Source organism: Telopea speciosissima, chromosome 7, assembly GCF_018873765.1.
Source record: "Telopea speciosissima isolate NSW1024214 ecotype Mountain lineage chromosome 7, Tspe_v1, whole genome shotgun sequence".
NCBI lineage: Eukaryota > Viridiplantae > Streptophyta > Magnoliopsida > Proteales > Proteaceae > Telopea > Telopea speciosissima.
Window position 1 is genome coordinate 8,010,070 of NC_057922.1, and position 25,452 is coordinate 8,035,521.

The 25,452-nt window shown below is 39.1% G+C and overlaps 2 protein-coding genes across 4 annotated transcripts; both read left to right on the top strand.

Annotated features, from left to right (window-relative positions):
* Window positions 1-1,468: 1,468 nt before the first annotated feature.
* LOC122669012 (dicarboxylate transporter 2.1, chloroplastic-like) lies at window positions 1,469-12,580 on the top strand. Of its 3 annotated transcripts, none has more exons than XM_043865618.1 (5): window positions 1,469-2,423; window positions 2,900-3,213; window positions 11,200-11,648; window positions 11,952-12,081; window positions 12,207-12,580. In XM_043865618.1, exons 1-4 carry the CDS (start codon window positions 1,572-1,574, stop codon window positions 12,065-12,067), a joined length of 1,731 nt encoding a protein of 576 aa, XP_043721553.1. In that variant the 5' UTR covers window positions 1,469-1,571; the 3' UTR covers window positions 12,068-12,081; window positions 12,207-12,580. The 3 variants fall into 3 exon arrangements, with proteins under 3 accessions (XP_043721553.1, XP_043721552.1, XP_043721554.1); XM_043865619.1 differs by having other exon boundaries at window positions 1,500-1,608; window positions 1,708-2,423; window positions 11,952-12,580; XM_043865617.1 differs by having other exon boundaries at window positions 11,952-12,580.
* A 9,094-nt stretch (window positions 12,581-21,674) lies between these two features.
* LOC122669262 (homeobox-leucine zipper protein ATHB-6-like) lies at window positions 21,675-23,804 on the top strand. The gene is made up of 4 exons (XM_043865987.1): window positions 21,675-22,068; window positions 22,342-22,712; window positions 22,801-23,378; window positions 23,422-23,804. The coding sequence occupies exons 1-3, from the start codon at window positions 22,008-22,010 to the stop codon at window positions 23,341-23,343; spliced, it is 975 nt and encodes a 324-aa protein (XP_043721922.1). The 5' UTR covers window positions 21,675-22,007; the 3' UTR covers window positions 23,344-23,378; window positions 23,422-23,804.
* The last annotated feature ends 1,648 nt before the right edge of the window (window positions 23,805-25,452 follow it).

Below are 25,452 nucleotides of genomic sequence, written 5' to 3' on the forward strand. Positions count from 1 at the left end.
AGGTTGTGCCCAGGCACATGGGGGTGGGCGCAATGATCACCTTGCCCCTTTGAGTGGGAGACCCATGTGCCTGGGCGTAGGCCTGCGCTGCGGCACAAAATATATTCTCCCAAAGATAAAATATTGATTCCTTTTGGCTACAGAAAGGAATTGGATCATCTTCAATTTCATAAGACTGTTGCATAATGCGTATATAAGATATTTAAATCTTTGAATCTGTTTTGAAATATTCCTTAGAATTAACGGGTAGGGGACTCCCTTTAAAAAAAAAGCATGGTTCCTCCCATTCCATAGAAAAATAACTAGGAATGGTATCAAAGGTTGAAATTCCTTGCAAGAATTATATTTTTATACCCACGTGTCCTGCAGCTCAAATTCTTTTTGAGGATTCATATGATTAAAAAAGATGTTAATAATATTTACATTTAGAATAAACACATATCATGAATATGTAGAAAGAAATTTGGCAAGCCTTACTAATCCATTGGCGACCCAAGGGTAAAAAATAATAAAAATCAAATTTTATTTAAAAAAAAGAGCAATTCCGTCCAATTTGGACCAATTCAAGGCAATCCAGATCGGTATTGGATCAATATCGATTGAAACCAATCCCGATCTGAATTCAAATATCTTAAACCATGTTAGCTAGGCACCCATTTCCCCCCTCCCTCACTTCATGTATTTTTATTTACTCTATTTTTTACCCGCTCTATTTCCCCAAGTTCCTGTAATAGAGGGGTAGACCCCACTGAGGCAATGTGTTCATGCAGGGGTAGGGTGATCATTTTTGTCCCTCTATTAGAAGAACGTGGGGGAATGGACCTGTGAAGGAAATGGACCAGAGAAAGATCCATTTAAAATCCCATTGTGGCAGTTACGTGCTTAGGTACGATAAACCCAAAAAAAAAAAATTCTAACAGATTCTCAAGGCCAGAATCTGCCATCTGAACCAAACAAAAATGGTCCAGACTTTGATAAGTTCCAAAATCGCCCGGCTAAATGCGGACCAAACACTACGCCCTGGCCATCTAGACGACGACACTTTTTATCCAAGAATCCGGTTCATAATCTTCGCAAGGATTAAGAAGGGTCAACTTTTCTTATTGACAAAACTACCCTAAGGTGCTTTTTTTCAGTCCACGTATTGGTTTATCTTGATCCGGATTCCGGAACCAACTCAGTCCCTTTCGTGTTCCACGCGTCTGACAAACGGGATCTCATCAGGGGTCAGTTATGAGTATTTTAAGCAGGTTTTGATACAGAGTTACGCCGGTACCAACTTCACAAGACTACACCAGCTGAGCTAGCCAAACAAATGCTTGAGTCTCTGACCCACATAAAATGAACGGTTCAGATCCTGATCATGCTTCGATGATACCAACACCAACAGCTGACGTGGATTCAACCATACGAAGCGGAGTCCATAGTCCATACCAATTAAAAAACCTTCTTCTTTTAACCGCCCACCTCAAGCTTAACTACAAATTCAATCTCGCCACTTTCTTCGGTTGTTCCGCTCCAGTGGACGAAACGGAGAAGCGGAGAAGCGGAGAAGCTGAGTTCAGTTCACCATGGAGAGCTTAGCCTACTCTTCATCCATCACCTTCGTCTCCTCTGCTTCTCGCATTCCTCTTTCCCGAAGATATCTCTCTTCGTCCTATAAATCTCCAGTCATCACACATCGGCCAATCGAAGGTCGCAGATCTTCCTCTTCTTTTTCTTCTTCGTCGTCTTCTGTGTCTCCTCTCTTTGGCTCTCACTCTCGGTTATCTCTCTTGAACCCTAATCCATTCGATCATCGTCTCAAGTCGCACAGAACTCAGAAGCCCATTCAAGCCTCTTCGAGCGCGGATGAGAAGGTACAGAGCTCTGGTTCTGCTCCTCAAGGAGCGAAGCTTGTCCCCTTCGCGATCTCAGTGGCCATTGGAGTGATTGTTCGATTCTTCGTTCCCATACCAGTGGAAGTATCTCCCCAAGCTTGGCAATTGCTTGCGATCTTCTTATCGACAATAGCAGGACTCGTGCTGAGTCCTCTGCCAGTTGGTGCTTGGGCTTTCCTCGGTCTCACGACCTCAATTATTACGAAAACGCTTACTTTCTCGAGTGCGTTTTCTGCTTTCACGAGTGAGGTGATTTGGCTGATCGTTATATCGTTTTTCTTTGCTCGTGGGTTCGTGAAGACGGGGCTTGGGGATCGAATTGCGACTTACTTTGTGAAGTGGTTGGGGAAGAGTACTTTGGGGTTGTCTTATGGGTTGACCATTAGTGAAGCTCTTATTGCCCCGGCTATGCCAAGTACGACGGCGAGAGCTGGGGGTGTGTTCTTACCGATTATTAAGTCGCTGTCCCTTTCTGCTGGTAGCAGACCCGGTGATCCGTCGTCAAAGAAGCTTGGCTCCTATCTGGTTCTGTCCCAGTTCCAGGTATAAGAATATTTTTTCATTCATCTCTTTCCTAAATGTTTCAAGATGGTAGAATTTAAATGTTCAATTTTTCCTCGTTCTTAATGAAGATTTCTACACTCTACAGCATAAAGGTCATTTATGGCTCCATTCAACAAAAGGTTTTCATTTTTCAGTTTTCTTGGACAGCCTAACAGATTATAGCATCTTTTCAAAATTCTCTGGATATATTTAGTTAAAAAAAACTCCTTTATTACACCCATGATTAGATTGTTAATCTGTTCTAGAGTGTGACCGAGGGTACTCTTTCTCAATCAATCAGTTACTGAAAATATTTCAGTCGATGTGTATCACATTTCAGAAACAGAAAATATTTCAATCGATGCGTATCACGTTTCAGAAACTGAAAATAAGTTGTTGTTTTCTTCATCTTGTGAACTTGATCATCTGTCAATATGTCATCTACTTATTCATCGCTCTTGTGTGATGCATGACAGTCCTCCGCAAACTCAAGTGCTCTTTTCCTTACTGCTGCAGCTCAAAACCTGCTTTGCCTCAAGTTAGCTGAGGAACTTGGGGTCAAAATTGCCAGCCCGTGGGTTTCCTGGTTCAAGGCTGCTAGTTTGCCTGCATGTGTTTCTCTTTTAGTTACCCCATTTATCCTATATAAGCTTTGTCCTCCTGAAACCAAGGACACACCGGATGCCCCTGCTATGGCTACAAAGAAGCTGGAGCAGATGGGTCCTGTCACAAGAAATGAATGGGTTATGGTTGGTACAATGCTTCTTGCCGTCTCATTATGGGTCTTCGGGTAAATGACATGCATCTTTAGTCATTGAATTTTCTGATGAATTAATTCCTATAAAATCTCAAAATAGAAAGCTATATTAAAGACAACCACCATTTTCCTTTCACCCATAACTTTGTAGGTAATATATAATTTTTCACATCATGAACAATATTCTACTTAGCCTTGATTGGATCTATTTAACACTATTGATCATACTACATTGGTAATACTGATGGATCAAGAATTTTGGTCCCCTTTTTCTCTTTTTCAGTGGATAATTGAATGCTTTACCAATAATCTATCAAGAATGAAACTTTTGCAGATGTTTGTTTGCTACTTTGATACTCCTATGAATGTTTCGAAATGATTTATGGTCCAAGGGATAAGCATGATGTGCCATTTAGGTTTGACAAAAATTACGAAATATTTTGTGATGTTAAGTGTCAAATGTTTAGGTGATGGCTTTTGAGTTACTGGCATAGTAAACACACCAAAAATCTGTATTTCCATTGTATTGCTTGAATCTCCTCTTAATATTATTTAGATCCTCTTTTTTTGGGTCCTGATAACATAATTTATTAAGAAAGGGAAAAAAAAGCTGCATGGATTATAATTCTTGGATTAGACAGAGGCTCGGGAAAAAGGAGAAAAAGAGAGCAGAAACGATGACTAAACCCATTTCACTCCACACCAAGTTTCAGCATTCCTCAAACTTGTCAGAAGCAGAGTTTTAACCTTTCCAAGGCTGCTCAATAGAACAATTCACTTGCCCCTTGCATAGTAATAACTTACAAACAGATCTGCATGATAAGATAAGAACAAGGTGCAGCAAGGTTCTTTCTCACCATGACACCTTACAGCATATCCGATTGATATTCTTATCCTTTGGCAGTAAGGTCAAGTTATGACTATTCTAGTTATTTTCGCTGAGTAAAATTGTCAATCTTGTTCCAAGCCAAAGTTGAAACTAGTAGCACATTAGGGTATAAAACCAATGGAGCAGTCAAAAGCAAACAAATAGTGCTAGCAGTTTGACATATTGGATAAATGCCTGCATAAATACCAGTTGTTGACTGTCATGAACATCTGAGAAATGTGGCATCCATTTCATTGTGCTTCACTGTAGATGTGACTGTGAAGAGTGTCATCTGGGTTTTAACTCAACTCTCGACTCCTCCCTAGTTGAATTCTCTTCATTGTATCCTTGCCTTGTGAATGTCCTATTTGTTTTTCCCTCCATTAGTGTCTGTACAGCTGGACTACATGTTATATCATTGGAACATTTTAGTTGGTGCTGACTTGGCACTACTCTCTAGAGAATTTGAATGTCCTCATGGACTAATGGAACTTGAAATTCCCACTCTTATGGATGGTGAAGGTACAATGGATCTGAGAGATCCGATGTACACCCGGGGGTGATGTGTGATAGGGAGTTGCCACCTAGATTAGGGTCTAGGACCCACAAATGATGTCCCTCTTTGTGGGACTAAATTAACTATGCATTCAATGGAAGGTCTGCCCCAGAACACTGGGTAAGTGTTAGGTTACTTTTGGGGAAGGTTTTAGGCATCCCTAGAACGCCCGGCTGAAACCGGTTTTCCTAGACCAAACTCTTATTGTAAACTGTTGTGTATACGTTATGCACCTATTTAATCTAAGTTGAAATGATTATTTTAATCCTAGTCACTAACCTAGGTTAAATAACATGCTTGAACTTGGAAAGAAAATCTGAATTACTACTAAACTATTTTAAATTAATTAATATAGACATACTAAAGTTTCAGAAATGAAGCTAATTATCCACAACTAAATTAGCAAGACATATAATGAAAGCATGTATTTATAATATTGGAATTATGCATAGCATGTTTAAATAATTATATACATGTACTATAAGTGAAGTGAAAATGGAAGCAAAGAGTCCTACCATCTAACTTCCAAATTATGTAGGAAAATGTACCGACTCAGAGGTGTGGGGCCCAATCGGCAGTATTTTAACTCCCGACACGGTTCTGAGGCCAAAAGGGAATCTCAGATACTTAGTCTCTTATGTCCAGGGGTATCACTACAGGTAGTTGTACTGGGTTGGGGGAGAGGGAGCTTTGGCTTCCATTAATTGAAAGAAAGCAACCTCTTTCTCTCTCTTCTTCTTTCTTTCCTCTTTTAATAAGGGCTTCAAATGGGTAGTGGGTAGGGTGTATTTTTGAGTGTACTATGTATGTACAAAGAGTTTTGGATAGTATGTGTTTACATGGGTGGTGGACTATGTGTTGTGTTTGAGATGAGGGGGTTAGTACAAAAAGAAAAGGGGGAAGGGGAGGCAATTTGGGTGGGGTGTGAGGCTGAGGTGTGTGTCCTATTTAGAAAGTGAGGGAAAGGGAGGGTGTGTGAAGGTGTGCTGTTTTAGGGAATGATGGAGAGGTGGGGGAAGGGTGTGTAAGAGTGTGAGTACTACTTTTGGAAGTTAAGGGGGTGGGGGGGGGGGGGGAGGTAAGGGTGTGAGGGTATTTGGGTGGATGGTGTATGGAGTGTGTGTGTGTGTGCTAAAAGTGAAGGGAAGGGATGTGGGAAGGGGTATTCGGGTGGGGGTGTGTGCGTGTGAGATGAAGGGGTAGAAAAGAGGTGTGAGAAAGTGAAGGGGTATGAAGGAGAGGGATTCGGGTGTGGGGAAGGAGGGGCTATATGCATGATATATTTAATAACAAAGAGGAAAAGAAAAAAAAATGGAAAGAAGATGAAGGGAACACCGTATCTCTTTGCTCCTCCTTTCTTCCTCTTCTCCTTCTTCCTTTCCTCACTTTTCTAAGGAGGAAGAAAGCGCGAGGGGTTTGGTGATGGTGTGGGGTGAGGTAGGGAAGGGGAATATGTCGGGAGAGAAGATGTGAAGAGAGGATGTTAGTGGGAGACAAGAGAGGGGGAGGTCTTTGTTCTAGCAACCAAAAGGGGGAAGCAGTGGTGCTCGGTTAGACAAAAGGAGTGGGGGGTGCTTGGTTGTGGGAGCCAAAAAGAGGGGCAAATCAAGAGAGGACGACAACTAAAGAGAGGGGAGCAACTAAAGAGAGGGGGGGAAACTAAAGGGGGGGGGGAGAGCAACTACGGAGAGAGGGAGCAACTCAAGAGAGAGTCTTTTGTAGAAGTGGGAGGGGGACTTGGGTATATAGGCAAATGAGCAAGGGAGCGGATGGGATGGGGTAGCTAGAAAGAGTGAGGAAAAAGGGAGGGAAAAGGGGGAGGGGATGGGTTTTGGTAGGAAAAAGGGGAATAAAGTAAAAGGAATGGTATTTTTGATATTTGTACTTGGCCATTAAAGAGGGAGTATTTAGGATATTTTGTACTTAGATATTTTGGTAAATAAGGAGAAGTAAAAGGGGGTACTAAAGAGAGTGGCATGGGTGTAATTAAGGGGGAAAAATTAGGGATGACACCGGTAAATAAGGAGTAAATTAGGAGGTAATTATGGATGGCATGGGTGGCATTTTGGTATATAAGGTGGAAAAATAAGGGTAGGGTCAAAATGGTTATTTTGTAAATAAAAGGGCGTACCCAGTGCATGAGGCTCCTTCCATTGCGGGGTTTGGGAGGGTCATAATGTACGCAGCCTTACCCCTGCTTTCGCAGAAAGGTTGTTTCCAGAAAAGGAGTGCATTTTGGTAATAGAGAAAATAAAAGAAAAGGGGTGGCATTTTGGTAATCAAGGGGTGAAGATAATGGGGGAAGAGAGAGAAATCTATGAAGTGTCCAGTTAAGGGAAAAATGATGTGACACTCCCAAAGTGCTTGAAATGGAATCTTTTTCTTGTAAACTTTGGATGGCGATATCTTTCGATCTGCAAGTCCATCTTCACCTTCCAGGTGTCGTTGGAAAGTTCTTGAGATCTACTATCCAATGATGTAATAATTGGTGAGAAATTTGGTCAAGAACAAGGTTAAAAGTGGGTCCTCGGCATATGGATCCAGTAGATAGTAATTTGCATAAAGCAATGGCCAAATCAAACTATATTGGCAGCATTTTTTAGGTCATGGTTTCTACTTTCTAATGATGAAACACACTAGTTTACAAAGTTTGGGACTAATCTGGGAAGATTTGAAAGTTAAATTAATGGTAGGGGCATTGCGGTCATTTTCTTAAGAGAAACCCTGCAAATGTTGAGACTGAGATTTCCAATTAGATTCCAGGACACTCCAGTTATCACAGTCAGCATAATTCCCGGGTGACAAAATTCAGTGTCTACATATGGAGATATTGGAGGTGATGGTATTTTTTTTTATGTGGTGGAAATTTAGTGTGGAGGCACTGGCAAAAGTAAGATTCTACTTGCTGTTAATTGGTTATATTGCTTGAGTAAGATTTATACTTGCCGTTAATTGGTTATATTGGTTTTCAGTTTCTTTGTTGCCCTTGAAAATTTATCTGAATGTTGAAGATTTCTGCACATAAGGGCAAGCAAAGAAAAAGAGAGTTCAAAGAAAATGGGAGAGGACCAATGTTATTAGGAAGAACACCTTAATGTCCAACTGCAAATGGCAATTTCACCTTTTAGTCATGTTCTAACTGGTGAATGCAGTGTCTCCAGGGCACTTTGATATTAAACATTATAGCCCTTCGGCCCCTTCCAATACTGTTAAACAACTTGGATGGCTTGATATGGCATAATACTAATTTGAATGTGATGGTAATGTCTCTGATTGATGTTAGCATGATATGCAGGCACCTGAGACCCCCCTGCACAAGGTTTACCAGAAGGAAGTCAGTATGATTTTCATTTTCTCATTGGTGTCTAGCATCAGATGCAGTGTTTGCTATTGTTCTTTTGTTACAAAAGTTCATTACTTTATTTATTTGTGGAATACTTTTTTGCTTAATACTATACGTTTTGAAACTCAAAATGAATGTAAACTGCATCTTAAAGGTTTTTTCAAATTTGGATTGTTTGTTGGATTATTTTTTAAGAAAATATATATGTTGGAATTTATTTAGACAACCTTGACTCAACTAAGCCTTATTATCCCAACAAAACTGGGTTGGCTACACAGATCCTATTTCTCCATTCAACTCTACCTAGACCCATACTTATTTCAACCTTAAATCCATGCATTTCTTTTCTCACCACATATCCCAAGTTCATTTTAGGCCTGCCCTTTACTCTTTTAGGTCATCTAATTTGAAACATGTCACCCTTACTGGTGATTTTGAGGTCTTTATTGTACATGTCCATGCCACTTCCATGCCACCTCAAATGACTTTCTCTCATCATGTATCAAAGCTATATTTCTAATGTATTAGATAATTTATATACGTAGTAATCTATTTGTAAGGCCATCCATCATGATAGATTTAGAGATCGGGATCAGATCTGTTTTATCAGTCGAGTTGACTCAAGATCATCTGGGACTGGTCTCACTTGTAATACAGATAAATCATAGAAATGGGCTTATTTTATTGGAAATAAGATTTGGGTTGGGTTATGTATGTGTTAGGCCTTTGATCTCATGTGTTTTTATTATAATGGGCCACTTTAATGTGCCTATAGTATCGGTGGAGGCTAGGCATACAGTATTAGTTAAGTTAGTGTCTTTATTTCCTTAATTTAATTGTTATTAAGTGTATTAGTTAGGCTGGATTAGGATTCTGTGAGTGTAGTCTTGTTTTGAGTCAGTTTCCTTTATCATTTCAGTTTACTAGTCGGTTTATGTTAGTTAAAGATTGGGTTAGGTCTATCTTTTTTAGTGTGTGAGTTTGTTCTTGAGTTTTCTATATAAGTTTGTAAGAGGGACCATTGTACACAAATTTTTATTAATGAAAAGATTTGTCTTTACTGCCTATCGTGGTATGCTCTTCCCTTGTGTTTGATCAAGGCTGGTTGGTGTTTGATCCATCCAAACACCTTCTGGCGGGAAGCCCGGGTGCATTGTTCTTTCTCTAGTTCTTGTTAAGGTATTGCTATATTGATTTTCTGCATTCTGTCCATCTCTGACCTCTGAACTTCAGTCAACTCACCATTATACTTGCTGGTTTTGAGGTGAGATCCATCTTGATTCGATTTCTGATTTCAGTAAGCATCTATCTGTTGCTGTTTTCAATTTCTTCATCTAATGGTTATTTAGAGCAATCCTACTTCTACTAGGATTGTTAGTTTAAAGGTGGAGAGCATACCTGCTTTATGATCTGATCACAGAAGTGCACCAACGATTCTGTCAGAATCATTATTCTGCTTTCAGATCTTAGATCGAGTGGCTGCTTAATGGAGTCCTATTCCCATTAGGATTGTTTATTACCCCTTTAATGTATGATTCAATGTCCTTGTTCTTTTGGTTCATTATCTCAGAAACTAATGTCCTAATATGAATTCTGTTTTGACATTATTATTCTGTTATCTGTTTTTTTAACCTGATTTGTAAATTGACAGTTTTACCCCTTTCCTAGTGTCATTAGGATTACCCCAGAATTCCAGATCTGACCCTTAGATTATTCTGGAATTTTCAGCAAAGGTTCTCTGCTGTATCAGGAGGATTCGATCTGAATTTTATGCTCATCAATTCTTCTGATTCTGTTTGGGTAATGTTTAGTTTCCTAAACCATTATTACATTAACTTGACATTCCGCCAACCCCCCCCCCCCCCCACCCCTCAAAAAAAAAAAAATCTGGTTGAACCAGATCTGAGGAGCCCAAGTTTGGAGTGGCCAATCAGATTCTCAAGTCTGAGCCCTATCCTTTTCAATCATCTTCTCCCCACTTTGCATGGCTTTCTTAATAAGTCTTTACTTTTTTTTTTTGATAGGTAATAAGTCTTACTTTTCCTGTAGTTCCTTCTTTTTTTCCTTTGCTTTTGTATTCTGGAGCACATGACAGTACCAAGAGCTATCTCAAAATTTGTCTTGTTTTCATGGATTTTTTTTTTTTTTTTTTTTTTTTGGGGGGGGGGGGGGATGAATAAAAAATTCTTCACCAAAGGAAAGAGAAAGGGGGGGGGGGGGAGGAGAACAAACAAATCACAAGACCCTGTCTTCATGGAGTCTTTTAATATTATGTTCTTTGGTTAAATCAGTACTGTCTCTTTAATCACATTCTCTTCCTGTTCTCATTTGTCCTTTTAATAGCTAAGCTCTTTCTTTTTAATTCATCATGTTTTATCTAAACTTAGTCTCCCTTTTTTTATTATAATGAGAGATTACTTGTGTGCTTCTAATAGTATTTTACCATGCTCCTAGTTGTGGATTTATATTGTTGTACTAGATATCTGGACCCTTGGCCATGTTCCACTTAACAACTCCCAACAGTCAGTTTCAGCTCAAAGCAACTCAATTTAGCCCTGTCCTGAGTGATTGGGGTTTGCTTGAATCCTGTTCCACATTTCCACTGTGTTGGACAGTTTCAGTACACAAATTGAAAAATGGTGCACCATTGATGTCCATGAATAGCATAGAGACAAGGAGAGCTAAGGATCCACAAGCACCATCATGGCAATACTGAATGGTCAACTACGGCACTTTTAATGACCTGTGGAATACATTGCAGTCATGAAACCGATGCCTTGCAAGGCCACTATATCCTTAATTGTTTGTTTCAGTGCATTTGCAATCATTTGTTCACTAAGTTCTGGTCTGTAACTTTTCTTGCAAGTCATGGCATTTTAGTAGCTTTGGTGATCTATGATACCTGGACTAGTTCATGATTTAATAAATCAGAATTTATTACTCAGATTGGTGTGTTGCTACTCTGCTTAATCCTTTTAAACTGTTGTCTTTGAAACTCTGGATCTTCTTTTTTCACCTCACTTTTAATTTATTTCTGCAATCAGAATTTATTGTTGTCTATGGTTTGAAACATTGGACTAGTTCATTTTTATTGTTTGAGTGGCTCCACATTGTATCTACGTTCTCTTCAACATTGTATGCTTGAGGTCCTTGCAAGCCTTGATCAATGAGAAGAGTCGTGGCTTTTTGTTCAGCTTAAATACCATAGGCTTGGTTGGTGTTGGATTCTAATGTTGCTTTGTCTGTGTATAGGGAGGCTCTTGGCATAGCAAGTGTTGTTGCTGCGATGCTTGGTTTATCCATACTCTTGCTGTTGGGAGTCCTGGATTGGGATGATTGCTTAAGTGAAAAGTCAGCTTGGGATACTTTGGCATGGTTTGCAGTTCTGGTGGGCATGGCAGGCCAACTGACAAACCTTGGTATTGTAACATGGATGTCCGATTGTGTGGCTAAATCCCTTCAGTGTTTGTCATTGAGCTGGCCAGCGGCATTTGGTGTTCTCCAGGCTGCTTACTTCTTCATTCACTACTTATTTGCAAGTCAGACTGGTCATGTAGGAGCTTTGTTCTCTGCATTTCTTGCCATGCATTTGGCATATGGAGTTCCTGGTGTTTTGGCAGCTTTGGCTTTGGCATACAACACAAATTTATTTGGTGCACTAACACATTATAGCAGTGGTCAGGCAGCAGTGTACTATGGAGGTATTCATAAAATAGTTCATTCTTTGATCTTCTTTTTTATGCTACTGTTGTTTGCCATGCCTCTTTCTCACTTGATTGTCAAATATGACATCACCAATTCATTCTTCATTTAGGACCCTTATTCTTCCTTTCATGTCCATATGCTTGTGCATATCTCTGCGTGTGAATGTTTAAATTGTTCAAAACATGGCATGCTGTTTTGCTAAACTTCCATGTACGACTTTTTGATTACTTATGGTTAATATCCATACCAGCATGGAAACTGATGACTTTTTTTTCTTCTTATATTCCTTATTACGACAGCGGGCTATGTGGACCTACCTGATATTTTCAAAGTAGGATTTATCATGGCCCTCATAAATGCTGCCATCTGGGGAGTTGTTGGAGGTTTCTGGTGGAGATTCTTGGGACTCTACTGAGTTCCAGTGCTGATGTAAGTTCATGTTGATAGGATTATTATGACCTTTTACTTGTTGGCATCATGTTTATATTTTTAGGAGCATGGTTTTGAACTTATTTTTCATTAGAAGAAAATCCCTCAAAGTGATTTTTTAACAGTCAACTCGAGTTCCTATCAGCATTGAGTGGTAATGGGCATTGGAATAGATTAGATGCCCTTTTTTTAAGTATAGTATGTTACCTTGTTTTTCATTTCTAAATGTATACTGAAAACCTTAAGGCATTGATGAAAAAGTGAGATAATGATCCAATAAAGATTCAGAAACTATTCTTTCCTGACTCACCTCTCATTTGAGGCTGATTATTCTATTACTTGTTCAACATTGGTTTGTTAAACAATAGTTTCGGAAGGCATTTGTACGTCTGGAGGAGAATGATCCAAGTCATAGGCATTTCTGGACGATCTTACTATGCCACGTGGTCGTTTCAAGGTTTTGAAATCTTTGTAAGGGTCCATAGCCTGGAATTTTCAAGGTATTATGATTGACAAATGACAAGTTGGGTTCTAGTGTCAACTTATTTCGATCAACATAAGTCTAAGCTGTTTTGACCATTAGCAATATGGAACTTTCTTGCATTTTAAGAGATGGTAATGTCTAGATCATGATGAATGAATGTTTTAGTTTCAGACGTTAAAATTCGAGCAAAGTTTACTAAAACAGTTTGAAGGTTTTCCGTTGAAATAAAAAGTAAATTGAAGATCTGAGGACTCTCCTTTACCCTTGAAAGATAAAATAGGAGAGACAAGTGGGTGTGTGCTAGTGCTATGTGACTCTACTGAAATTAACAGTAGGAGAACAAGAATTGAAAGGAAAAAAAAAAGAAGGGGGGGGGGGATAGAAGGATAAAAAAGGATTGACATAGTAAATTATTAAGTTGTTTATTGTGTTAGAAGTTGTACCTGAGCCTGTGATACTTCTTTTTTTTTTTGGGTGGGGGTGGTTGGTTGTTAAAAGGAGAAGGTAGTGTTTTGTATTGATAAGGTATTGGGGACAGTGAAACATCAAACATACATTACAGAACAACTACTTGTGCTGTCATATGCATAGTTGTCACAGCGTCTAGGTGACCCAAGGCATTGGAGGGGGCCTGGATGTCAAGACGACACCGACGAGGTTCCTTGATTGATCGTCTCATCCTTGCCTTATAGGGTCGTAAGTATTTACCCTAATCCCATCAATAAAGCATTATATTGTGGAGATTGAGGATCAGCAGAAGCTGGTGTTCTAGATTTTGGGCTTGGAGCATGGGGGTTTGAAATGGCTATCTGTTATAGGCTTATGGATTATAACTTATCAGTATTTGGGGCAAGTATGGGTTATGTACTTTTTGGGTATATATATTAGATGAATGTTTGTAAAATTGTGTAATATATGTAAAATTACTTATATGCTATCCAGATAAAAAGGATAAATGGGTTGGGTGAGATCTCACTTCCAGTTTTATTGTGAGGGGTTAAGAAATCCCATGCCCTTATCTTCCAAATTAGGATCGGGAAACAGATCAAGGTTTAAAAACTTGGAATTGGGTACAAGTGGAATCGGCTGAGTCCATTGATTCTGATCCGAGTTTTAAAACCATGAAACAGTTACCTGTTGCCACCCCTACAATCTCCTCTCTTGTTTCCTTGATTGATCATCTTATCCTCTTGTTCATATTTATGGTCCTCTTCCGACCTGCCCCAACAATACTCTGAGCCTTGCTGGGACAATAAATGCATGACTTGTGCGTATGTGTCTCTAATAGTTAGTTTTATTTTGCCAAAACTTGGTTGCTCCACCAACTGTAGTTTTTTGCTTTGACCTTTAAGCTGATGAAGGTAGGAATAGCAGTGCTAAAATTTAAATTTTCTTTATAAATATTTCAATATTTTTAACTTAGTTGGATAATTTTTAATATGAAAATCTTAATGGAGGGTGCTCCGGTTCTCTCATTGTTGGCCATCTTTCAATTTCAATTCGGTTAGCCCCATGGTCTTAGGTATTGTATCAATACCCATATCGGTCTCGATACTGATACTGATCGGCTATATCAGGCCAGAGCAGATCGTTTTACCCCAAAAATGGAGACACATTAGTTTTGTAGACAAATTTACCCTCCTCTACCAATACCACAAGTATCATATCGGTATCAGGTACCAGCAATACTGATACCTATCAATTGATATGGCCGATACGGTACCGATACCTTGAATCGTGGTTAGTTCACTCTGAAACTGCTCTCAACTTTAGAGTATATTTAATTTTCATCCTCTTTCACTTTCGCTCCTATATCCCCTCTCGCTATAGCTCTCCATTTATGGCAAGTGGCACTAGCCATCTATTATTTTTTAATGTTAATATGTGAAATAGTAAGTTTGGACTGGAATAAATTAAAAGATGGAGAGGAGAAAGATTTTGATTTGCTGAAATTGGGTTCGAAGTTTTATGCCTTCACATGGAAAATGAGTTGTTGGGCTCAAACAGAAGTGCCAAATAATGATGTTAACTGCGTGTTTACAAAAGTGAAATACTTGGGACATTTTATTAAGGGCAGAACACTAACTAGTCGTGTAGCCCCTGCACCATCACAGTAGCCAATGAAAGTGTACACAAAGGCATTGGTTTGGATGCGATTATCGATTTTACTAGGAGCTGAACGGTGTTTTTATGCATAAAGACATTAGTTAGTGTCTAGGCATAAGAACCATGCTAACCACGTGATTGATTAGTGTTCTTTTTCCTTTTGTAAAATACATTTGCCGAATGCTAAGAGATGCACTATGCGGTTGTTAATTTGGCCAAAAATTGGCCATAAACTCTCTGAAGTCTTTGCAGTCTAAATCTCTCATTCTACCATTCTTCCAATTGTACAAAAACATCTTTATTTTAGTCAAATGTTGTGGTTTAAAATGTTTTTTATTCACCGTAGGTGAAGGAGAGTAGAATATATTACAACCATAACCTTCTCTCAACTAGAAGGGAGTAAAGGAGTAAAAAAAGATAAAATAAAATTATTGAAGGAAATAATCTATACCGTAGTGAAAGCACTTTATGCAATAAGATACAAGTGGAGCCATAATAAAAGCTTGTTCATGCATGAAAAACGCAATAAACACACATTTGCTCTCTTTTTGGTTTTTTGGTAAAAACACATTTGTTCTTTTGCATGATCACAAAGATGGGAGAAAGAAAGTCTTGGAAAGATTCTATACTTTCCATATTTTAAAAATAGTCTCTTGCAAGCATTCAGAGAAAAGAGAAAGAAAGCAAAAAAAAGGAAAAGCTGCCATCCATAAAGGAGCCTACTACACCTCCTCTGCCCTTTTTCTTGCCTAGAACCTAACTCACTCATATGTCCTTTTCCTACCTACTCTATGGTGTGAAAGGCAACTCATTCACGATAATTGCAAAGGTATGTTTTCCATAACATTTCAGACATCTCACTGCCTCACTTTAAACATCAACCATTTGATCATTTTAACTTGATTTGATTTTTTTTTTTTACTTAAAAAGTAGGTGTGGGCCATACCCATACACTTTTTTGAATTTAAAGATGAATAGATGGCCACGTACCCATGAGAAGCTTAATTTTTTTTGTTCCTTTCATGTCATGTCACCCTCTATCTCCATGCGTTTCCTTTAATAGCCACACACCCAATACCTTCTTTCCTGCAACAAGTCAGTGTCATGCTTCCTCTCTTCCATGATATATTGGTATTGTGTACTCTAAGGAATATCTGCAAAGCTTTACTGTATTATTTATTGAGAGAATTGAGAGGTCAAATGGGAACACATGCAGAGGTCAAGCTTAAGCTCAAGCTCAAGCAGAAGCACATGGCTACATGGGAAAGTCATTGGTGTTGGAGGGGAACATGCTTGGCCTGTCTGGCATTGCCATTTGCCAGAACTTAGAAAAATTTGACTAGATTGCATTGCATAGCAATGTAAAGTTTCCTACCAAATGGGCTGGTTCTGTAAACTGTTCTGCTTCTGCATTTGAACTCAATTCTGATTCTCAAGTTGACTGATCATAAATGATGACATTCTTAGGATTAAAGTAAAGTTAGCTTGTATGGGTTTCCAGTCAATAATGATTGGTTCAGTCTATTTTAGGTTCATGGAAGATCTACAACTGGGTTTTTATAGGTTGTAGAAAGATTATAAGTATTTCATGAGAATCAGTGACTGTGGGTGTGAGGGTGAGAGGGTCCAGCATAGCTGAATCCAAGATAGATTGGATTCATGTTCTTGGGAGTAAGAGCAACCAATCATTAGACTGAACCATCTTTCTAGGCTTTAGGGTTTCCAAAAGAAGAATCATTTCCCAAATCAAGAAGCCTAGTTCTGCTTCAACTTTGATAGCTATCATATCTCAGTAGAGAAAGTCTAGTTTTTATCATTTTGTGGAGAAAAAAACAAACTAAATAGGAAAGCAGAGCTTGTCAAGTCATCTACTCAATAATTGTATCCCATGTTCACTGTCCCATTGCCACACACCTCTCTCTCTCTAGGTGGAAGTGGAACATTCCAGCTGGTAACAGCTTATCGACTACACACCTAGCTAGTTAATTAAGCTGTTTAATAAGATTAGCCAATGTTAAGCCAGAAAAGGATTGAGACTTTTTTTTTTTAATAAGGGAAAAGGATTGAGACTTGATTATCCTGATATGGTGGATTCTTGGTTTAGAACCTTTTCATGTAATGCTGTTTTTTCTTCTTGGGTGAAACCTTTTCATGGAATGTAGGTTGGCTGAAGGAGTAATTGAGGTGGGACTTTCATGTTAAGTGGTTCTTACATTGTCTTTTGAATTTATGGCTTAGAATGAAATAGAAGAATATTTGAAGATTTCAGGGATTATGTGTTTATAAAATAAAATTTATGGAAAGTATTGAATAGAATGAATGCCTTCAGAGGTGGCTCCAGATCAAGCAGGGTTCAAGAGTTTATTCCGATCTGATTTCGTTTTGGATCTGCCAGAATTGGTTACAAAAACCCTAAAATCAGCCACAAGTCACCTAGAATCAGCATCTGTACAGTTCTGGATTGGGGTCGGTTGATTCCGATCCTAATCGCCCGATTGTGTAGATCCAATTCCAAGTTTCCAACACCTCGAACGAGACCAAAGAATTAAATCTCAAATCAACTGGGTCCGATTCCGATTAAACCCGATTCCATTTGTACTGAGTTTGATTGAGTCAGCCCAATTCCAGCCAATTCAGGGATGATTTGAATATGAATTGATGGAGACCAATCTCATACCCAATTCAATTTGGTTCAGTCAGGGAGGTCAAGAAATACTCATCTCTAGCTTGACAGAGACCCAAAGCGAGGGGTGAATGGATGGGTTGGAGACAATGGGGCCGTTCACTATCCACACCATGGGTCCTACAAAACAGTCCTTTCCCTTCATCAAGGACCCTAATTATGAATCAAGAAGGATTGCTTTATTGGGTGGTCTGTGCAGTGGTTGGGCCGTTAGTATTAGTACCCATTGAAATGGACAGAGCTTAGGGGATGATTTTAGATTGGAGCCCATTTTTGCATCAATGGGGTAGATAAGGATTGAACAACTACTGTTATGTAGACTTTATGGATAGAAAAACCAACACTGTTAGGGATCAAAATATCAAAGTTGAAGGTGAATAACCCATTTGCCTCTCAGCATCACCAGTACCAACTCATCCCTTCCAAGTTCTCTATCCCACGCTTGGATGTGACTGAAATATTCAATGCTCCATTCTTGTCCTCTATCCCAAGTTCCTAACTCCCAAGCTCTCATTGTTAAGGCAGTGGGGTCTATTGGGGGGTTGTGATCTCAATGCAACAATAGCTGGTTTGGGATGATTGGGCTAAGTTATCCAGCTATGTATACTCGGCCCATTAACTTAACCGATGATTAAATGGTCTGGAGAGTTTGACACACAACTTTAGAGTTTAGCCCATTAAAAAAAATGACTCGAGGCCCACAAAAATTATAATGAAAATAAAAAAAATGGGAAAAGGATCCACACGTCGTCTGCGTGCGGATGGATTCCCTTATACGTAAGTGACAAAAGTTTGTGGTGGGGGGGGGGGCGCAATACCTCTCTCCTCCATAAAACCCCTATTTACAATTCGAAAGTGGGGTTTCCCACACTCAAAGCAAAGCAACCTTCAAAGACAAATGTGGAGAAGCATTCTAAAAGGAGCGGGCAGTTAAAGGAAGGGAGAAACCCTTTTCCTAGTATTGCAAAACTTTGATAAGAGTCAAATGGACAAGGGACCTTTCTGAGACCAAAAAAGGTTTCATGTCTAAGATGGCCCATCTAGCCCACCTGAACTTCCCTATCTAAGGTGTCCAAACCAGGCCCACATTATATATGGGGCTGATTTATGGCTCCAGGGCATATGCAGCCAACCCAATAAGCAGGCTGGGCTCAAGGAAAGGGCCCCTGCCTTAGCCCAAACTATAACAAACCATATTTACACAAAAACAACCCTAACAGAGACTTTAAATCTCAGCATTTAAACCCTATTGTAGTATCTAATCAATAGATTTACATGTCATTCCAGTAACAGTTCAGCTGATAGGAGCCTCACTCTTCCATTGCAATAATTCCTGCTGATAAGAACACTAATTTATAATCTGTTTTTCTTGCAAAGTGAGATAATAGAGTAATTAAGGACTAAGGCCCAACAGCTAAATCTTATTACCCAATGCATATGAGATTAATGATTCCAATTTATTGAATCTAAAGGCCTTTTTCTAAATTTATGGTACTATGGTCTATTCTATCACCTCATAGTGGAAGAAATTACAAATTTGTGACTTTTGAATGGATCTACAAGCCTAGACAGTGGACCCCAAGTCTATGCCATTATGACCCTTTTCCATTACCACATACCCCAACTTTGTATTGTCTATTCTATCAATTTATAGAGAAAGGGATAACATTTTGTTGGTTTGTCTCACAGTTTCATGGCCTTGGCTTTAGACCTTGGGTCTATTTCAATGCAACACTTTTCCCCTCTAAAGATAAAGATTGATATCAATCCCCTTAAATCTTTTTCTCTTGGAGGAATGTGACGGTTTCTTAAATTGTAAGACAAATCTAAGTCATTCATTTTTTATTTTTTTTTACGTATTTTAAATCTAAACCGTTTGTTCTTACTCAGAGTTGGGAGAACGCACAGTAATATGCATGAACATACACAAGATGCATGCCAACTAATGTAAACCATATCCTCCCTATCCAATGGTATCATTTGTCCACGTCATAGAATATATACCATGTGACGTTTGGAAAGATAACATACCCATGTGACAATAATAATTCATAAATATTTTTTTTCTTTTATATAATTTAAGAGTAAATGCAGACCTCCTGGCTAATCAAACAAAGCAAGCACTTAGGAGTAAAGTTGATCTACGAGCACCATTGTGCTAATGTGTAACGATCAAATTATTGTACCCCTAATAGAGTCAAAGCAATGGTGCTCTACGATCAATTCGACCATCGGGAGAGAATGGTCATAGATTAGCTTGACCACTGAAAGAGAGTAGATGTTGAAGCACATAGATAGAATTTGGGTAGGGATGTAAACGGATCGGATTCGGATTGGATACGGATTGGATGTGATTGGGGTCGAATATTCTCTGGCCGAATACACATACCTTTAAACGGATTCGGATGCGGATCAGATTCGGATTTTCGACCATCCGTTTACATCTCTACCTTGTGTAACCCAGACCTTCCTCCCCCTAGTGGATACAATTCACTCTCAATCCATATCTCTGAGAACATGATTCTCTTTTCATCATATTCTTGAACCTGTTGAATCTTAAAAAACCCTCAAAATCATTTTTTACTTAATTTTTTATGATTGAGTATCTAGATTTTTTTTTGGACGGATTTTAATCGGAGTATTTGGATTATTTTCCGGATATCTCTAAACGAATACGGATGTCTCTAAACGGATATGGATTCGGATTCAGATTTGGATTTTAGTTATCCATTTACATCCCTAAATTTGGGGTGCTTGCTCAGCTGCCTCATGTAAAGTCTTCAAAGGGGTTCCTAGCCCTCTTGAACCTAATGTTGAATGTAATGTCCACTCCTGGGCCATAACAATGCCTGGGCTGAAAAGAGCACTGCTCATTTACCTCAAGTCTGTTATGCAAAGCTGCAAATAAACCACTTAAACCGGTTCAAGATCGTAATGGTTCAACCTGAACATGACCCATTTATTAATCAGGTTGCAAATGTTAATTCGAATGCGAAAACTACACTTCTACAAAACACTAATTTGAGACTCACTTGTATTGGTTGGCCGCAATGGAATTATAACATTCCATTAGATTAGCCACTTGAAATTCAAGCGGGCTATAATTCTATAAGGCCCATTAATATACGGCCCATTATAGTCCACTAGATTTGACACCTAACGCCTGATTTGGTAAGATTTCTATTTAAATTTTATGGGGTAATTTCTATTCGAAATTGTTTGGTTTGACAAATAGAAATCAAATGAAATAGAAAATCTAAAATAGTTGAGGAGCCGTTTCAATTTTAAAATTTATTTGACTCTTGCTCTTTAATTAGCACATGGAGCCACTTGAAATTTGATGAGCAAAACAGTAATTTTATATTAAAAATAAAACCCCACACTCTTCTTCTCTTGATGGTCTCACCACCACCACCATCTCCACGCCACCACCATTTCCAGCTCTAGTCCAGCCACCATGGTCCTCTCCCAAAGAAGTATAGAAAATTTATCCTAAAAATTGTACCATCAAATGGATTTTCTGTTCTTGAAATATTCCGGATTGATGCAACCGAAACAATTTCAATTACTTGATCAAAAATCTATTTCTTGATTATTTCATGAAATGAATTCAAAAATTGAAATAGAAAGCATACCAAATCTTGCCTAAATTCAGATGGGCTATAAATTTAATAGGCCCATTAGTCATATGAAGCAATTTTTTTTATTTAATGAGAACATGAAAGCGAATGTTACGGTGTGAAATGGGTGTACATCGTTTTTCCATATTTGACGATTTTTCTGCACCGACGACGGTGGTGATTCGTTGGCAACAGCTGAATCTCCGATAGCTGTGGCCCAAGCCAAGCCAAGCCGAGCCGAGCTGATCTGTACACCTTCTTAAGGTTTCTTTCCTTTTTCGGTGCGTAACCAACGTTCATATTTGATAGGCGATATGATATCTCTTCTCTGCTTTAAAAAATCTTTGGGCCGCAATGCATTTGAGTTGAATTTCATCTCATTTCATTTGAGTTTATGTATTATGTAACTCCTAGAGTCATATTCTAACCTTACATCTAACCCAAGTTTGTTTATATAAGGAGAAAGATAGAATGGCCAGCGGGTTGTGAACTGGTTTTCTGCTCTCGTCTTTCTGTAGCTCATCTGCCTCTCTCGTCTCTCTTCTCTCACTATCTTTCTCTTTAATTTCATTTTGTAGATGAACAATCTGAGATTTTAGCCTTTAAATTTGCTCTGCTTTAGATGAGATTGATTGAGTAACAACGAGGTTGAGCGAGAGAGAAAGGGGTTTTCATAGCTTTTTCTTGTTTGGGTTTGCTCAAGCTGGCTTGGCTTGTTTGTTTGCTTCTCGTGTACTGGTTCTCGGGGTCTCTTCCTCTTCTCTCTTCCTTCTGGTTTTGATGGGTTTAGAAGGAAAAGTACTGAGTAATGAGACACATGTGAAAGCTGAGAAGGATCACTGGTTGTTCAAAGCCTCAGTTTCTACACACTTTTGGCCATGGGAGTGGTCCTTTCTCCATGGCTTCTAAGTAAAAGAGAGCTTCTTTAAGAACCCCTTTGAGCTTGAGAAACTGAAAACAAAGTGGGCAAAGAAATAGGCTCTGATATAATTAATACGTTTGTTTAGGATTAGTTCTTCAATTCCTTTCAGTCATGAAGAGACTTGGTAGCTCAGATTCATTGGGTGCTTTTATGTCCGTCTGCCCATCTTCAGGTAAACAAGTAGATCCAATATATAATAACGCCAAAGTGTTTTTAATGGGTTCTTTCTTTCTGGGTACAACATGAACAGCTTAGTTTGTGTTTGATTAATGTTTTTTGCTTCAGTGTAGTAACTTTATAGTTTTTTTCTTGTCTTTGAGCTTGTTTTAAAGCTTTTCACCTTGTGGTCCTTCATGGGTTTCAGCTTTTGTGCTTGGATCTGAGACCTTAGTCATTTCAATTGTTTGTCTTTAATTAACTTCGCTAATTATGTGTGTACTGCCAGAGGAGAAAGCTGGGAGCTCCCATGTTTACCGGAGAGGATTTCAGTCTATGTTGGAGGGCTTAGACGACGGAGATTGTATTGAAGAATCCGGTCAGATCTCCGAGAAGAAGAGGCGATTAAGCGTAGATCAAGTGAAAGCCTTGGAGAGGAATTTTGAGGTCGAGAACAAGCTCGAACCAGAGAGAAAAGTGAAGCTAGCCCAAGATCTAGGGTTGCAGCCTCGACAAGTGGCCGTGTGGTTTCAGAACCGTAGAGCTCGTTGGAAGACCAAACAATTGGAGAGGGATTACGGCGTTTTGAAAGCCAATTATGATTCTCTTAAGCTCAATTTCGAAGCCCTTCAACAAGACAAAGAAGCTCTACTTGCAGAGGTAATTATAATTGAACTCTACTTGCTTAAGCCTTTTCTTTGATGCGTTAGGCAATTTAATTTAACAGAGAATGTGGTGGGTTTTGCAGATTAGAGAGCTGAAAGCGAAGACCCAAGAAGACAACACAGAGAGCAATGTCTCAGCAGCTAAAGAAGAGATCCTGATCTCGGAATCTGTCGATAACAGAGTTGTTACCAAACAGAGTCAGATCTCCGTTGCTGCTGCTGGTCTTGGAGGAACTGAGACACCTGAACCAAACCAAGATTGTAACAACAATACTGCTTATGGATCTTCCGACAGCGATTCCAGTGCAATCTTAAACGAAGACAATAGCCCAAATGCGGCAATTTCTTCATCTGGGGTGTTTCAGCAACAGCAGTTATTGATGTCGTCTCCATCTCCGTCTTCGTTGAGATTCAACTGTTCTTCAACGTCTTCTCCGTCACCCACTTCGCTCAACTGCTTCCAGTTCTCGGATTCAAGAATTGTTTCAAAAAATGCACAGAAATCGTACCAACCTCAGTTTGTGAAGATGGAAGAACACAACTTCTTTAGTGCTGAGGAGCACTGCAATTTCTTCTCTGATGATCAACCTCCTACCCTTCATTGGTACTGCCTTGATCAGTGGTAACTAAGGTTCACCCAGATCAGGAAGGAACCAGAAAAAAAAGAAAAAAAAAAAGAACCATGAAGAATTGCAGTCTGGAAGAAGAGAATTCTGTGAGAATTTTGTAAAATGAAATTGTATCTAAGCTCAATGGAGACCATTTGTACAAAAGAAGTTGCAGCAGAAGAAAAGCTCTCGATCGATTAGGGAATGGAATAAGTCCATGAAGAATAAGACAAACTGGATTTAAAAAGGAAAAAGCAAGAAAATGAAGACGACTTGCAGAGAAAGAGAAAGATAGAGATTGAAAATTCACGTGGGTTCCAGAAGGGTTGAGGGGGTAGTGACGTACTGGATCGTGAATTAGTCTGCGTTTCTTCTGATTTCTTTACGCTTTTACTGTGCCGTACTAAATTGGCGGGAATCATTAGCTCGTTGTTAAACTCTCGTGTAAAAAAAAAAAAAGTTCATAATCTCGGGATTAAAAAGGGTAATCCATCCGTGTAGGGGTAATTAAATTATGATAAAACTATCAATGAATTAGTCTGCGTTTCTTCTGATTTCTTTACGCTTTTACTGTGCCGTACTAAATTGGCGGGAATCATTAGCTCGTTGTTAAACTCGTGTAAAAAAAAAAAAAGTTCATAATCTCGGGATTAAAAAGGGTAATCCATACGTGTAGGGGTAATTAAATTATGATAAAACTATCAATTTCTCGTTTTGTTCTCTTGTTTCAACTAATATCTCATATCGAATAATCGAATATTTCATTACTGAAATAATGGGAAAAAAGCGGTTACTGGATTAAAAAAATTACGATCGAATGTTCAATCTATCCCTTCTACCAAAACAAAAAAAAAAAGTGTAGGTTATCTATCCCGATATGTACATTATAATCTTATAGACATAGGAACAAGCGGCCAAATGCTCAAAGGCTGCAAGCCTTCTTATCGCCCCCGTATTGGGGGCGTCCAGTGCCCATCGTGCTGCTGGGCACCACCTATGTGTGCACGATGGGGCTTATTGTGCACACATGGGCGATGCTCAGCGGCACAATGGATACTGAACCGCCTCCATTACTGGGGGCGATAATTTTTCGCAAGTGTTTAGCTTACTTTGTCAGAAATCAATAAGTCAAACTTTCTGTATAAACCCCCGTGATATTGACTAGTTAAGCTTTACTCCCCACCGTCGGATGTAACGGGAGATCTCACATTCCAAAGCAAATCCAATGGATTTCGCTGGAGGAATACGTTTCCTTAAGGTGCGCAAGTACACCACCATAGCCTATCCCTCTTTCTTGGATCGTATCTGCTGGTTTAAAATTGGTATTTCTTTTCCTTCGAGGCCAAATTGGTAAAATTAGTATGATTATTGTACTTTACAAAAAAGGTGAACTATTCCAAAATTACTTAAAAAAAATGCAATTACCATTTACAACATTCATATCCTCTCTTTGTTTACTTAAATTCATTTCTATAAAACTAATGGGACCCACAAGTGAATTTGTTCCTATCCAAAATTTAAACTTCATTTTTTGGGCCATACGGGGGACCCATAGAGGGGCCAAGAAAAAACCCATCGCTAACAAAGGATGATCATTATCCTTTCCAGTTCCTCTCAATAGGGGCCGGAAATGATCATCTAACCCCCTGTTTGAACACATTGCCTGAGTAAGGTTAAGTTGTCATTTCCCTCTTTCTATGAGAGGAACTGGACAATTGTATCGGGCAGGATAAAAATTCGTTGAACAATCAACCTTCTTTTGCCTTCGCATTATGTGAAACCCACTGGTTTGTATTCCTAGTACGCCACAAGGCGATACACCAAACTTCAATTTTAGAGATTGTGTGCTTGGTATAATTTTCAAGATCAGGATCGTCTCTAGGGAGCAAGGAACACCTAGGGCACTGCCAGTTGTTGGGCTGTGCCGCACACATCCCTAGGTATGCGCTGAGATGTGTGCGGCCCAACTCAACTGCTGGATGCCCCCTGGTAGCACCCTGGGTGCACGCCTTCCTAGAGATGAGCTAAATTCTAATTTTCAGCCCATAAGCTTATTGCACAGTACCAAATCGATGTGGGATTAAACCCCTATTCTTAATATTAGAGTGCAATCACTTACTAAATTCC

Bases quoted from the DNA above. Each gene is read 5' to 3' on its own strand.
- LOC122669262 (XM_043865987.1), top strand. From the start codon at position 22,008: ATGAAGAGACTTGGTAGCTCAGATTCATTGGGTGCTTTTATGTCCGTC. The intron at 22,069-22,341 runs GTAAACAAGTAG...GTGTACTGCCAG, and splicing joins GTCCGTCTGCCCATCTTCAG to AGGAGAAAGCTGGGAGCTCC. The intron at 22,713-22,800 runs GTAATTATAATT...TGGGTTTTGCAG, and splicing joins AAGAAGCTCTACTTGCAGAG to ATTAGAGAGCTGAAAGCGAA.
- LOC122669012 (XM_043865617.1), top strand. From the start codon at position 1,572: ATGGAGAGCTTAGCCTACTCTTCATCCATCACCTTCGTCTCCTCTGCT. The intron at 2,424-2,899 runs GTATAAGAATAT...GATGCATGACAG, and splicing joins TGGTTCTGTCCCAGTTCCAG to TCCTCCGCAAACTCAAGTGC. The intron at 3,214-11,199 runs GTAAATGACATG...GTCTGTGTATAG, and splicing joins GTCTCATTATGGGTCTTCGG to GGAGGCTCTTGGCATAGCAA.